General features: G+C 36.5%; 1 protein-coding gene across 7 annotated transcripts in view; it reads left to right on the forward strand.

The window, feature by feature from the left end:
• scube3 (signal peptide, CUB domain, EGF-like 3) overlaps positions 1–14,031 on the forward strand; it is a 167,101-nt gene that overhangs the window by 87,190 nt on the left and 65,880 nt on the right. For all 7 annotated transcript variants that reach the window (XM_077218590.1, XM_077218589.1, XM_077218591.1 and 4 more), the window contains 2 exons: positions 4,093–4,239; positions 6,073–6,189. In XM_077218590.1, coding sequence (XP_077074705.1) covers positions 4,093–4,239; positions 6,073–6,189 — 264 coding nt within the window. The remainder of the gene's footprint in view (positions 1–4,092; positions 4,240–6,072; positions 6,190–14,031) is intronic.

Here is a 14,031-nt window from a genome sequence, read left to right on the forward strand (position 1 = left end):
CGAATCGAATTTTGAGGGCAGTGCCAATGCACACCCCTAATGATCACGTTATTTTACACATGCATCTGCTTACATATGATCTCGCTTGTTTCTTCTTCTTCGCCTCTGTTTTGATCCAGATATTCAGTACTCTTTCAGAAGATGTGTAATAGCGCCCCCTACCATATAACAGTGAAAACACGGAAGGACGAAAATTCCATCAATGCCGGGAAAGAACTAATATTTAAGATATCAAAATCATGACGTCACACATCACAAACTTATGAGGAAAGTTGTACATTGTAATGCAAACTAAAAATGCATGTCATTCGAATTGTCCCGTTAATTGATTGTGCTTTGAAAGGTCAGTAACTGGGTCTAAAGTTGAGATTATTTGAATTCTGACGGGTTTATGCTTTGTTTAGAGCTTAATGTGTTGGCATAAACTTGTCAACATTAACGCTGAGTCACGTGAAATGATCTTATGTATGGAGTACATATGTATGTATGAGTTTACCAACAACAGAAGTTCCTCCATATGTCTGTTTTCCAGGGAATCGTGCAAACATGCGGCACAACGAGCCGTTTATTCTCAAAGCTCAAGTTTTGTAGGGCGATGACGTTGAAGCGCTCAGCGAAACATTATCATTCACGGCTGCAGAACGGGGGAGATTTAGACCCAGAGAATGAATTCGAGAAATTGGAAAGGTCTTCAGACATCAGTTCCCAGGAGCGGCGAGAATAAAAAATGGTCCGATTTTGTTTTCTGGCAGAAGAAATGGAAAACAAAATGTTCTAATTAATCAAAGTGATGCCGGCAGATGTGAAAGGTTGTGAATTACCAATTGAAAGCAAAACATTCAGTCCTGTCGCCCCTCTGTCCACATTTGTCAGCGCTTTTCATGTGTGGAGGGGAAAGGTTTCCTGTAAAGCTGCTAAAATACTGGCCTCGGGGTCTACGTGTGTGTGTCTGTAAAAGTGTATTTCTGCTCTCAGTGTTGTTATTTGAGGCCTAAACTGCTAGATTTTATTAGTAGCATTTTGACTGACCAAACCTGTTAAGAGATGAGCTGTGTTTGGAAGTTGACTGAATAAGCATAATAAGAAGAAATGCACATTTAAAATGTACAGTCGTTGTCTTTTGGGAATTGCATGCTACCGTATTATTTCTGCAATATGCATGTGTAATTTTCTGTATGCATGGAATACATTGCTGAAATGTGGAGTATAGTACAACAGCCATGCGACGAAATGAACTGAAATGAAAAAAATATCAGCCGTTATGTTTAACTTTTTTTTTCATTATTTAATTGAATTGCCTTTTTAAAGAATGAAAAATGCACAGTAAGTGTTTTTATTTATGAGAGGATAATTGTACCAGCGTTATTTTGGTATTATTTATATATAGGATTATAGCATTTATTAATATTTAGCATTTTTTACATTTTCAGTTTTCATTTTAGTTTTAGTCTAAGTTTAGTAATTCTGTAATGTCCTTTTGTCTTTTTAATTATTATTTTTTAAATATTCCCATTTAGCTTTATTTATTTATTTTTTTCATCTCTTTATTTTCTATTTTATTTCAGATTTATTTCAGTTTTAAAAAATAATTTTAGTTTTAGTTAACAAGAACAACACTGAATGAGTAACAACAGTGTGACAACAGAGACTGTAATGTGGCAACAGTGTATCATACTGCTGTTAAAAATATCATAATTGCATAATGCATTTTGTTTCACATACTTTACAAAAAAGTAGTATGCAGTTGCAAGGCATTTCAAATATTACTGCTATATTTTCCTGTTCATGTTTTTACTGTAAAGGTTCAGTTTTTGCTTTAGTCAAGGTTTGGCTGCATGTGTAAAGCCTGGTTCACACGGCAGGACAATTAATTAGCCCCGATTTTAGCCCCGATTTACCCCTTCCGACAAAGTAAGTATGCTCCGATTATGGTAAAATAATCTGATCAAATATTCCTGCCGTGTGTGGTGTGTTAAGAGTGCTCTCGTCTGCTTGGAAGGACGTCGGGACCGCTCCGATCTCAAATCGGGGATATCCAACATGTTGGATTTTTTTGGCCCGATTCCTCCTCGTGTGTGGTTTCCCCCGGGAACAAATGAGCATGCAGTCTGTGGACTTTGGCGTGTAGCCAATCAGAAAGCGAGGTGACGAGGCGCAGAGGAAGCACCGGGAAACAAAATCAAAACAGCCGTCCATGCTCGCGTTGTCTTCACTTCTTTGACCATCGCCTTTTCTTTTGATAAAGTTTTTTTTTTTTGGTTAAAAACAAACTACAAACTATCGCCACTGCATCCTCTTCGTCCACCATGATTGTTTACTCTGAAGTCACGTTTGATCTCGAGGGATTTTGCGAGATTTTCCGTCTGACCTGGGAATGCTCAGGAGTCAAATCGGTTTGTGTGTGATGTGTTGATTTTGCCGTTTGGCTGCGCACCACACACTGTACGGCCAAAACTGTTAGACCCGTGATTTTTTTATCGCCGTGTGTGGGGTATCTCAGGTTTGGAAAATCGGCCGACAATTTTAAAATCGTCCCGTGTGACCCAGGCTTAACTGACTCCTGTCAGATAAATGTGATATAACCTTGGGTATAGCTGTTCCTTCAGCTCCCTGTGTGCTGCTTTCCCAGGGTGCCGTGGGTCTGTTGACACAGATGCGTCCTGGGGTCTGAAGTCAGAGGGGTGCTTTCATTCTCCTCTTACTGTTCAAACACTGTCTGATCTGATCTGTGGTCAGTCAAAGAAAAGCAACACTCACCCTGTTCCTCTGGTTCTGAACGGCTGATACTTTTCTCACCTAGCCGAACCAGACGTCCAAACGCTCTTAAAGTCACGTGAAATCAAAAATGATTTGTTATCTTCCCCTTATCTTCCCCTTCAACTTTCAGCGACATCTGTTCTCGATTTTGAGGGCGGGGCAACATGTCACTAACATGAGATCAACCAATAGCAAATCACAACCATCCAATCAGTTTCACAAGCCCCGCCCTACATTTGTTCTGTTTGAGAAACTGTTTCACTGGATATACGTCACAATCGAGAAGAGAAGACGATCGCAACTTCTGTTTCAAGATGACTTTGAACCGAGCCGGGGATCTTGTATATGCTTGAAGGTGTATAGTGATACAATAGTGAAACAATGGATTAAATGTAGGCATTTTTGGAATACATTAATAAATGAGATCACAAATTTTTATTTTCATAGGTCTATTGGTATGTTTGTGTTTGTGCTCAGACTTGTGGTATAAACTGAAGGAAATCCCAAAGCTGCTGTTCCGGAGAGAAATTGAACTGTTTGTCATGCATCAGTAATCAAACTGTTTCCTAACCAGAAGTGATACAAGTTTCCAATGTGTTTTTTAAATTGAAAATGGTGAGCAAAGCAACAAAATCCTAGCCAGTCAAAATATATTTGATTGTTGATATACAGTACATACACACTATGGTTCAAAAGTACGAGGTCAGTTAGTTTTCATTCCTGAAAGAAATTTTTCTTTTACTCTGCAAAGATATATTGAAATGATCAAAAGTGACAGTAAATATTACTACAGTGAGATTTTCAGTACAAAAGATTTTAAATAAATGCTGTTCTTTTGAACATTCTATTCATCAAAGAAACCGTAAAACTGTTTTCTACATTTGATAATAATCAGAAATGTTTCTTGAGCATCAAATCATTATAATAGAATGATTTCTGAAGGATCATGTGACACTGTATACTGTAATGATGCTGAAAATTCAGCTTTGATCACAGAAATAAATTACATTTTACAATATATTCACATTAAAAAGTGTTATTTTAAAGTATAATAGTATTTCACAATATTAATTTTGATCACAGAAATGAGCATATGAGACTTCTTTCAAAAACATTAAAAAAATCTTACCGACTCAAATTATGACTGGTAGTGTACGTGGAACAGGATTTTGGACCAATGAGCTTTCACTGTGGGCGGAGCTACCTGGAGCAATGTGATAAACTTAGAAACAAATAAATATAGTGATTTATTGCATGACATTTGTAAACAATTCAGGTATCTCTGTTTTGTAAAGGAATCATAATTTCTGCCCCCCCTTTCTTAATATTCTACAGTGCGTTTTAATGGAACTAAAGACGTGCCCACCTGCATGGATAAAAATCACGGCTGTGCCCACATTTGCAGAGAGACGCCCAAAGGATCCATCGCCTGTGAATGCAGACCAGGATTTCAGCTCACCAAGAACAGCCGAGACTGTAAATGTGAGTAGATGGATGGATGATTGATTGATAGATAGATAGATAGATAGATAGATAGATAGATAGATAGCACAATCACCTCTACACTTTAAGGGATAGTTCACCCAAAAATGAAAATTCTGTCAGTTATTACTTACCCTCATGTTTTTCCAACCCCGTAAGACCTTCGTTCATCTTCGGAACACGAATTAAGATATTTTTGATGAAATCTGAGAGCTGGATCACTCCTCCATAGGCTTCTTCAGGGACTGAAACTTGTTCCCCCGAAAAAATTATTAAAGATATCGTTAAAATAGTCCAAGTGACTACAGTGGCTCAATCTTAAGTTTATCAAGCGACTAGAATACTTTTTGTGCGCAAAAACAAACAAAAATAACGACTTTATTTCAACTATTCATTTCCTTCTCTGTTGGCCTCAAGTCAGTTAACGTAGTGTGATTGCGTAGAGATCGTCACACGTAGGCTCACTATTGCCCGACGCTGGTCATGTGGGTGATGCGTGTGATGTACAACAACAGAAGCTTACGCTATTATACTAGTGAACTGACTCGAGGCCCAAAGAGAAGGAAATGAATAGTTGAAATAAAGTCGTTATTTTTGTGTTTTTTTGCGCACAAAAAGTATTCTCGTCGCTTGATAAACTTAAGATTGTGCCACTGTAGTCACTTGGACTATTTTAACAATGTCTTTAATGACTTTTCGGGGCTGGCAAGTTTCAATCCCTGAAGAAGCCTATGGATAGTGATCCAGCTCTCAGATTTCATCAAAAATATCTTAATTCGTGTTCCGAAGATGACCGAAGGTCTTACGGGGTTGGAACAACATGAGGGTGAATAATAACTGACAGAATTTTCATTTTTGGGTGAACTATCCCTTTAAGACGTGTACGCTAAATCTTAAGCGATCTTGCGGTGAACTGATTGTTCAAAAGATCTCTGATGTACTCTGGAGTCAAACCATGGATGGCTTTGAAAGCAAATAACTAATTTTTTTACTTAATCCGTTGTTTTATTGGTAGCAAGTGAAAAGAGGCCAAAATTGTAGTTATATGGTCTCTCTTTTTAGTATTTGTCAGGAGTCTGGCCGCTGCATTTTGTACAAGTTGTTACCTCGAAAAGGATGACTGACAACCCCTTGCATGTAATGCTTTACAATAATCCAGCCGCGAAGATATGAAAGCATGTATAGCTTTTTCAAGATCATTCTTTGATAAAACTGATTTCAATTTCACAATCTTTTTTAATTGAGAAGTTTTTATGGTTGAAAACTGGCCCATACCCTTTACTGGTGGACACAATAAATAAATAAATATATATATATATATTATATATATATATATTGGGAAAAATGTATCACTTTTTGTCATTTAACATTAGAAAATTTGAGTTAATCCAACGTTTCACCTCCTCAAGGCCAATCCAGCAGAGAATTTTCAGCCTCATTACTTCTTGCTTTAAAAGGAAGATACAACTTCGTATCATCAGCATAACTATGATATGAAATGGCATATTTATTAAATATAGAGCCCAGCAGAATCATGTAAAGGGAAAAATGTAACGGCCCTGAAATTGAGCCCTGAGGTACCTCATAAATTACAGGAGTAGCAGATGAAAAATTATTCCCAATCTTTATCGCAAATGTGATAGATAGATAGATAGATAGATAGATAGATAGATAGATAGATAGATAGATAGATAGATAGATAGATAGATAGATAGATAGATAGATAGGTAGATGGATGAAATGATAAATAGAAAGATGGATGGATGGGTTGATTAATGTTAGTGATTAGAAGTTAGTGATCTCTAATCTCTTAATGTTGATGTTCTTGACTAGTGACGTGTAACTATGGTAACGGAGGCTGTCAACACATCTGTGAGGAGATGGACCATGGGCCCAGATGTTCCTGCCATATGAAGTTTGCGCTTCACTCTGATGGGAAGACCTGTGTAGGTTAGTGAACTGTGCAACACACAACTCTCCTTTAACTAGAGTAAAGAAATCTGCTTGTTTTTACCAGTTTTATCCACAGTCAATTGTTTGGACTGGGAAAAAGTTGTTGACAGGTGATGGGAAAATAAGGGTGATTGATGACATCAGCCAAAAAGAAAATAGTTTAAGGCATAATTACATTTGTTGAAAGATTATGAAGATCTTTATTTTTCTTAATTTTTTTTTGGAATAATGTGCACCACTGAATTGTTTAATAAATAGGGTTGATTTTGATTTCACATTGACTTTAAAATATCCTTAGTGAGCTACAGACACTGTTTTAAGCAAAGGCATTGGCTTTAAGAGACTTCTCATGGAAACTCTAAACTTAATGCTCTGTTAAGTCCAGAGTTTGGCTTGATTTTATGCGGTGGAACCAAATCTCAGAGTTTCACTCAACGTTCAGAACATACAGTGAGAAATGGGCTGTTCTGTGCACCTCAAGTGTTTGACAGTGTGCACATTGTCCTTTAGTTACGCTTCATTTACATACATATGTTAGTGTTTCCATTAGTCTAGTCACAGATGAGGATTTACAGGCATCGTGGGAGCTATAAACAGAAAGTTGAGCGCAGAAAGACACTTATGCATGAGGTATAAACTTGATGTATTTGACAATATACCAAACTTAGGAAATCGAGATCACTGAATGTGAAGAGTTATGTGCCTTCCAGCTCTATTCGTCTTTTTTTCTATTTAACCTTGCTTGCTTAAACACATTTCCCTTCGACTTTTCACGTTCTTAAAGAGCACTGTTTGGTCACAATGCTGTGTGTAATTTAAGAGCCATTAGTGTCACCGAATGAATTTGCAAAATTAAAGATTGTCTAAGATGGTTTTCTTATAGTTGTCTGCATATTTAGCATTAAGTATTTTTTTTTAAATTACATCCAGCAATGTTCTGTGCACCTGTTTAGCCAATCACAGCTTTGCTTTGTATTATTGCAACCAATCACAGCAGACCTCTGTATTACTGAGCTGTGATTTCTGAAGGACAAGCGATCCACAGCAGATTTACGGCTGAATTACATGTCATACAAAATATTAATCTCTGTGCCAAAAAATCATTTTGTGATGATTCATAATTGTGTATTTTTTTAAAAAGAGAGTAGAGATGAAAAGAGATTTTTTTTAGTTTATTTATTTATTATTTGAAAAATTATTGTTAACTTTTTTTAGGGAAAATTACCCCAATTATATATTCTATTATATTTATTTAATTATTTTTTGCAAAACTACTCAGAACATGTACAGTAATTAAATAAATAGATATAATAGAAAAGGTGTACCAGATATAGGAGACAAGGTTTTCAGGAAAATTTAAATATATTGAATTGATATATATATATTTGACCCTTCGCTAAGCCACGCCCGAAAACCGCCACTGGCTAATCGTGTCTTAGCAACCGTAACTAGGCGCGGGAGAGGTCTGGCAAGCTTTCGAGCGAGGGAAACATGCCGAAGCGTTGTGCGTATGGATTGAGCAAATCTGATACCCGGTATCCTAAAAGTTTGGACGGGGAGTGGATTTTTTTTTCCTTCCCGAAAATCTAAAAGCCAAGGGGAGAAATGATGTGCGTGGATCAGCAGTGTGGGAGACCCCATTCACAACTAAATGTCGACAGGATTAACAAAAACACATATTGCTTGGAAATAATAATAGTTCTGTGTTCATAATGCATATATTTTAACGTAAAATAAGACGATTAAAGACAAGACGGAAGCTCATTGACATACTTTAATATATATTTGAGCATTTTGTTAATCGACGGCCTACTAACGTTAGCCCTGACTGAGTAACTTTAACCCAATCCGATCGCGGCTCTCCCGGTGTTAGTGTTATTCCACAAGATTTATGGATAAACTGTTTGATTTATAATTATTAGATTATTTTCACATTTCACTTAACCTACTGTGCACGAACATAGCTGTTCCTCAATTATTGTGTTTCCCATTTGAATGGTCAGCGTATGAGGCGCTGTTGCTTGCGCTGGGACTAACGTTATAGGCTTTAGCTTCAATTTTTATGGAATTATCCTCTAATCGGTTGCATATTATGTCGTGGATATATCCCCTCGAATGCATACTGCAGTCCCTTTTGTCTTGCTCTCTCAGATATTTCACATGTTCGCCAAAAATTACTAATTATCTTATTGGGAATGTCTGACACCAGTGCATACACACTATAATAGACGTGCCAGGCGCGAAAGCTTGTCAGGTGTAGCAACAGTAACTAGGGAGGGCGGGGCTTAGAGAAGGGTCAATAGATTTTGAGTTAAAGTACAGTACGTCTCGCTCGTACATTTCTTGAAATATAATTATAATAGTAATAATAATTGCAGTCGTAAAAATTTTTATTGTATATAAATTAGTTATTTTGTGTTTTCAGATCTGTTATTTTTGTGCTACTTTTTCAGCATAATTTCTAATAAAAATATTAATAATTATTATTATTTGTAGTTGTAGTAGTTTTAGTACTACTTCTACTATTATTATTACTATTATTATATTTTGTTATCAGACTATCAATAAATGTCAGAGTGAGACTTAACCCCATACAATTTGTTTTTTTAATTGATCATTAGCTTAATTTAAAAATAATATATTTTTTTCTATTTCTCTTAATATCTGGACATTTGTTTTTGAGATTCACCAACAAATATTTCTTTTACAATATTTATTTTTAAATATTTAATACTTTTTTATGTTGTTTAGTCGCATTGTATTCGATCGCCATTATTACCGCTACTCAGCGACAGAAACTGATGCTCATATGTAAAAGACACTTTTGATCTGTTTGTGTAAGCTGAAGCTGAAAATGGATCTTGGGAGCGTTGGCCGTAACAGCTGGAAAAGTCATATAACAAGCGGATCCGCAGACTTCAGGATGGCATTATGAGTCCTTAAGTTAGCAACCGCTCCTCTCAGCGGCCACATCCAAATAGAAACAAACACACGCACACGCTCTTAAAGACAGACCTTTAAAAGCAGCATTTCAGCAGCCTAAATATCAGGGACCTTGTTTCCCGACCGAACGGTGGTTAGTCTGGCTTCTGATCCGTTCTTTTGCACACTCTCCTCGACTGGATCCAGCTCTTATGTCAAGGTCTCACTCAGACGCCCTATTATTACTCCTCTGTTCCCCCCAAAACCTGCCAGCAGCTCCGCAAATGAGACGTCTGGCGTGTCTGACGGCCCCCGAAGACAAAACTGAAAGAGTAAAGCTGAGGCCACAGAGGCCAGAGGCGTGCAGTGAATCTGTCAGGGTCGCAGGAATCCAGGGCTCGCTCTCTCACAGGCTCTAATAGGCCAGAAAGCCACAATAAAACAAGCTGAACTTATTAATGAGCCCCTTTGAGCGATGGGCTGGAGTCACAGAGTAATTGATGTGGCCTACCCACAATCCCCTGAGGAGATGGAAACCGTTGGCATGATAAGAGGAGGTGAGAAGAGAGAGGAGAGATGGATGTTTCCTAAATGACAGCCACTTTTATGTCCTGGGGGATTGATTTTTATAAAACAGACAAATCAAACTTTTTGTGATATGAAAGTCACATTTAAACTTTTGTGGAAACTTTTAAATGTGACTTTATTATGCACTTATTTGCTATTTTTCAAACACAATAGTACAATGTGTGTTACCAAATAGTATATTTTTATATACACTACTATTGTAATATTTTTAATTCTTTTGAAAGAAGTCTCTTCTGCTCACCAAGCCTGCATTTATTTGATCAAAAATACAGTAAAATCAGAAATATGGTGAAATATTACCATTTAAAACAGCTGTTTTCTATGTGAATACTGTATATTTTAAAATGTAATTTATTCCTGTGATCAAAGCTGAATTTTCAGCATTATTACTCCAGTCTTCAGTGTCACATTATCCTTCAGAAATGAGTATAATATGATAATTTGCTACTCAAGAAACATTTCTGATTAATATCAATGTTGAAAACAGTTGTGCTACATAATATTTTAGTGGAAAGTGTGATACATTATTTTATTTGATGAATAGAAAGTTCAAAAGAACAGCATTTATTTGAAATATAAATATTTTGTAACATTATAAATGTCTTCACTCTCACTTTTGATCAGTTTTAATGCATCCTTGGTGTGTTAGTGTGTTAGTGTGTGTGTGTGTGTGTGTGTGTGTGTGTGTGTGTGTGTGTGTGTGTGTGTGTGTGTGTGTGTGTGTGTGTGTGTGTGTGTGTGCGTGTGCGTGTGTGTGCGTGCGTGTGTGTGTAAAGATGATTGTCAAGTTGTATTTTTTTTTATACCTAACTTTGAAGAAAGTGTGAAAGTATTTCTGTGTATTTATGCTGGATTAAAATTGGCATACAATTATCCATAGCAGCAAAAGGAGTTAGCCATTTTATTTTTAAAAATGACGTGGTGGGAATAAAATTTGTTTGTTCAGAATAATGATAAAAAAAAGAATTCTTCCACTGTTGGCAATTGCAAATTGACAAATGACTTAAACTAGTCAGAGTGTATTTTAAGGAATTTATTTTCTAAACGTCCACACGGCCAAAAGTGTCCTAGTTGAAGAAACATTCAGCACAAGCTTTCATTTTTCATTCTTTTCAAGTCTTGCCATCCCCACCTCGCGTTGTTTACTACACATTACGAATAAATTGGTTGAGAGGACCAGACGTAGCATGTGTTAAAGACATTTTCAGATGCCATTGCAGTGATTTGGTCAGTGACTGGAGCCTGACCAACACTTCAGCATCTCTGGATGGATTTGCCCTGAAACCCTTGCAGAAATACCTCAGCGTTTGCATCAGTGCATCAGATCGCATGTATTTTTGTTAGTCAGACCTCATTAATACGATATGGATCCTTATGAACAGGTGTTAACAATTTTGCTCAGAATAGCTTTAAGTGATCTCTTGTCATTTTTAACCTAACATCCTTTGATTCGGGCCTCTGCGCAATAGTTCTGGGACTTTAATCTTGAAATGGCACATTGGTAGAGTAAAATCAATCACTCTGATCTCACTGGGTGGCTTTTTGTGTTTCTTGAGCTGCTTCATCTATTCTCTAAACCCTTCTCTCTTCATCGTCATTGACTGCTTTTCTTCAGAAGTGATGGATTTCTGCCGCTCTGATTACTTTTGCACTTTATACGGCTTCCATCCTTCACAATCTGTCGCTGAAGTTTTGCTTTGGCAGGTTTAGCAAAGGGGTTTGATTCGAAAGCGCACAGTGAGCAGATGGGAAGGCAATAAAACAAACCCAATAGCACACATCCGCGTTTATTGACAGATAATACCTGAATGCGTTCCCATTCGTCTCAATGGCGGTTGCAGTCGCACACCGTCCCGTTAGCAACTCTCCAAAGTGGTGATAAATTTGGGCACTGGTAAAACATCGACTGTAATTTAATAACATAAATTTTATTTAGTCAGAATGACTACTTTTGAATGTTCATCAATAGATAAAGATGCACTTTGTAGTTACAGCATCTGTACATCTGTATATTTTTATAGTAATTTTCCTGTTTATGATTTCCTGTTTATGATCCCGAATGGCAATTCATTGTGATTTGTCTTATCTGTCTTATCTGGGATTTAAGAACCATCAGTTTTTCAGTACATTCATGAAATTTCCATGAAATTGTTTCAAGTTACATGTCGCCTAGCCATAATCCCAGCATAAATACTCCCCAAAAATTATTGGTTATTAAAACATCTACATACACAAACCACTGTTCATTTGAACAGGAAAGCAAGCATAGGCTACTGCATGCATGATTTGGATGTGAAAAAGCTGTTACTCATCTTAGTTCATCGCAATCTCACAAAGTTCTGTTATAATCAATAATGTTGTCTGTATTGCACAAGGTATAATTTCTTTACATTGTGTCTACACTTGCTATAATGAGAGGATTTGCGATCATGCAGAACTCAGCGCTGAACAAAAACTGTGGTGTTTTCAGTGGTAAGTGGATTCTAACTTAAACACCTCTGATTGGCCACTGCGTTTATAAGATCAATGTCTGTGATTGGCTACATTGCTCAACGTTGCAAAAACACGTTGAAAATAGACGCCCTTGATGCTCTCAAGAGCGTAAACACAGATAAGGACTGGATCGCTTTTCGAATCTGTTTCGCCAATAAACTATTATCGTGGAGAAAACTGATAGACCAGCAGTTATGGGAAGTTTTTTCCCTCTAAAAGCAATCAGAAGCAGTAGCAGGAAGAGGAAGGCTATGCTTGCTCCTGTAAACTGTTTTATTTTCTATAATTTTCTTTTTCTTTTTTCTGACCAACACTTTTAAATGGTAGTGCACTTTAAATGGGTTGTTTACCCGAAAATGAAATTGTCTCACCCTATTTGGTCCAAACCTTTATGAATTTCTTTCTTCTGTAGAACACAAAAGAAGATATTTTTGAGAATGTTTCTCTTTTTTTCTCAATACAATGAATGTCAAAGGAGTCTTTCGTTGGATGAAAGCTTTGGAACGACATGAGAGTGAGTAAATGATGACATGATTTCATTTAACTATCCCTTTAAAAACACAACCAGCCATAGTGAATCTGCCACAGCAATCTTAACAGTCGTAAGTCTTCTTGTAGGTTGTACACAACGTTTTCTTCGTAGCAAGTACTGTAGTAAGTGATGCTCACTTTCCAGTGGAATTCACTCTTAATATATCCTATATATTTAACAGCTAACCGCTAAGTGTTTTTCCACATGAGTCCAGGCATCTTCATGTGATCCTACAATCGACAAGCAAAAGCCAGTAGATTTGCACGAACATTTCCTCAGAAGACACTTACCAAACAAAAGGGTTGTGGAGATTCTTAGCCTGAGAGTGATGCTAATCCGAAACAGATGTTCACATCTGGCTGGTACACACAATCCCCAGGCATCATATTGTTTAAAATGTTTGTTTCATAAGTAAGTTCCCCATCTAACAGGGAATGATCTCAGAACTTTGGCTAATGTTCTGGCGAGGTTCTCTCAAAGTTATGAACAAACGTTACGTTAATGTAACGTTAATGTTAATAGAATGTTTATTCAAAGTTACTGAAAAGTTTCAGTTAGGCATTCATTTAATGTTTTTAAAGGTTATTTAATAAAAATAAAGCTGTTCATTGTTAGTTCATGTTAGTTAACTAATGTTAACAAGATTTTAATAGAGTATTAGTAAATGTTGAAATTAACATTAACAAAGATTAATAAATGCTATATAAGTGCAGTTCATTGTTAGTTCATGTTAACTTTACTTATTGTAAAGTGTTACCATTTTTTAAATGTTACTACCCTGTTTCGGAACATTCCGAGAACATTTATAAGTAACATACCTATAATGTTTGCAAAATTCTAAATTGGAATGTTGCTTTAACATTCGAAGAATCATTTTCGTAAAAACATTTTAACGTTTTTAACGTTCAGCGTATGTTTAGAAATAACATTTTCATTACTTAATGGGAAGATTAGCAAAACATTCTTGGAACATATTTTTGTTAGTGTTTTGTCTTTTGGTCGGACAGACTTTGTTTACTTGGTAGTTTAGTTATCTGTAGATGTAAACAGAAGTCACAGCACAGGTAAGTGATCGAATGTCTGAGATGAACTGCAGCGGGAATCATTGCCACAATTTTGTCTCTGCATGACATCAAATCAAGCCTTCCTGCTCATTTTGGATGTTTACAATGAAGTGTCTGGTTGTAGTCAGACTCACACTAATTGGTCTGCGTCTACACTGTAAAAAAGTGCTGTTCTTTCTCAATATTTTTAGCTTGTTTTCCAGTATAAATATCTAAACATTCTTAACAAGTCTTAATATT

Source organism: Siphateles boraxobius, unplaced genomic scaffold (genome assembly GCF_051911475.1).
Source record: "Siphateles boraxobius isolate OS27281-9 unplaced genomic scaffold, OSU_SipBor_1 77, whole genome shotgun sequence".
In the NCBI taxonomy this organism is placed as follows: Eukaryota; Metazoa; Chordata; class Actinopteri; order Cypriniformes; family Leuciscidae; genus Siphateles; species Siphateles boraxobius.